General features: G+C 40.2%; 1 protein-coding gene across 2 annotated transcripts in view; it reads right to left on the bottom strand.

Moving 5' to 3' along the window:
• Positions 1-813: 813 nt before the first annotated feature.
• LIPM (lipase family member M) overlaps positions 814-1,578 on the bottom strand; it is a 29,768-nt gene continuing 29,003 nt past the window's right edge. For both annotated transcript variants that reach the window (XM_037002843.2, XM_037002842.2), the window contains one exon: positions 814-1,496. In XM_037002843.2, coding sequence (XP_036858738.1) covers positions 1,251-1,496 — 246 coding nt within the window. In that variant the 3' untranslated portion in view covers positions 814-1,250. The remainder of the gene's footprint in view (positions 1,497-1,578) is intronic.

Below are 1,578 nucleotides of genomic sequence, written 5' to 3'. Positions count from 1 at the left end.
CTGGGTGATTGTCTAACAGTAACTTTGTCAAGATAAAAGGATAAAATATGGGATAATTTGTTTCATGATGTTCATGACATGATAAAACTTTCTTCCTAGCTTTTAATTTTTGAGGGTGGAAAACTGGGTGTGCGTAAAATTGCAGTATTTCCAGAATCTCTCACCTGGCCTTCCTGCATCTTCATATCAATAGGTGTTTCCAAGGGATGGAGAGAAGAGTCAATCTCCATATCAGTAGGTGACTACAAGAGGTTGGGGAACAAGGGCATATTTGGACTGGAGAAGTTCGGTGGGGTCCCTTTTTGCAGTCAGGTTGTGAGAGACAGGGGCGAGCAGAAGTGGACGACTGCTGGTAGGCAATAAATGGGTTTCCCCACTTTATTTCTCCCTTTGACTGATTTCAGCTTCAAACGGTATTTGCCCTGAGGTGGGAACATATTTTCCCCCAGAGCTATACTGGGCCAGACGTTTGTAGCCAGTAGGTCGCCTAGCAACAGGCTATAAACTCAAACAAGCTTGGACAAGAATGCAGATACTGAAATACACATACATGTTTTATGTGATGCATAATGGGTTTATTGGAAAACCCGTAAATATCCTTCTTGAGACTTAACTATAAAACTTGGCCCTTTCCGTAGATGCTTAAAATGTTTTTCATCCATATTGTACATAGATATTAAAAAAAATTTCTTGTTGTTCTTAAGCAGCTCAGCTCTCTGAGGTAGTGTTATGTCGCTATGGCAACAAGGTGAAAATGTCCAGCTGATTTTGTCAAAGTCAACAACAATCCAGAGATTCAAGACCTCTCCTCTGTCCCAATTTATTATTTTACTTTATTGCTCCAAAATATGGCTTACAGAAAAAAAATTAATGTTTTAAGGAGGTTTACCTGAATGACATATAGAGAATGCCTAGATATTTCTAGTGGTTAGGTGAAGCCTACCCTTCAAGATGGTAAAATATATAATAGCACATGAAACCCATTTTCACCCAATGAGTAGTTTAATTAACTGAAAGACAAAAAACAAAACAACTTAAATGTCAGTTTTAGTGCCGAATGCAGGAAATTGGAAGGAATATGTACTACATCTCTGCCCTCCCTTCTCCACCTCCCTTCTACTGATATGGTAGATTTTCAATTCTGGAAATCCTTAAAGACCTCCATTCTCAGACCCCAGCCCCATCAGCTATGAGGTTTTTCCTAAAATTTGTCAGTATCAGATGCTTTGCCGCCTGACCCCACATGTTCCCTAGAAAAGGCTGGTTTCCTCCTGCTTCATCAGATGTATGATTTCATTGTACATACGGTGAGGGGCATCCAGACCCCAGATGAAATCCACGTGTGCCCATTCGGGAATGTTCTTATGGTAGATAAGGTTGGTCACGTCGGGCAGCAATGTTTTCACATCATCTGGGTTTGAAAGCCAGTCCTGACCTCCAGTCCACATTGCTGTAGGGACTGTCATGTCTCTGACTTTGTACCTCGTGGGAGTTGGCTAGAAAAGAGGAATAGTTTTTGACTGTAGATAACATTTGACTTTCAAAGTCATAATTTACATTTTAAATAAATAGGGTAAA

This window comes from Manis javanica, chromosome 7 (genome assembly GCF_040802235.1).
Source record: "Manis javanica isolate MJ-LG chromosome 7, MJ_LKY, whole genome shotgun sequence".
Taxonomy (NCBI): domain Eukaryota; kingdom Metazoa; phylum Chordata; class Mammalia; order Pholidota; family Manidae; genus Manis; species Manis javanica.
The sequence above is the reverse complement of the archived record's forward strand: the minus strand, read 5'-3'. Positions and strand labels throughout refer to the sequence as shown.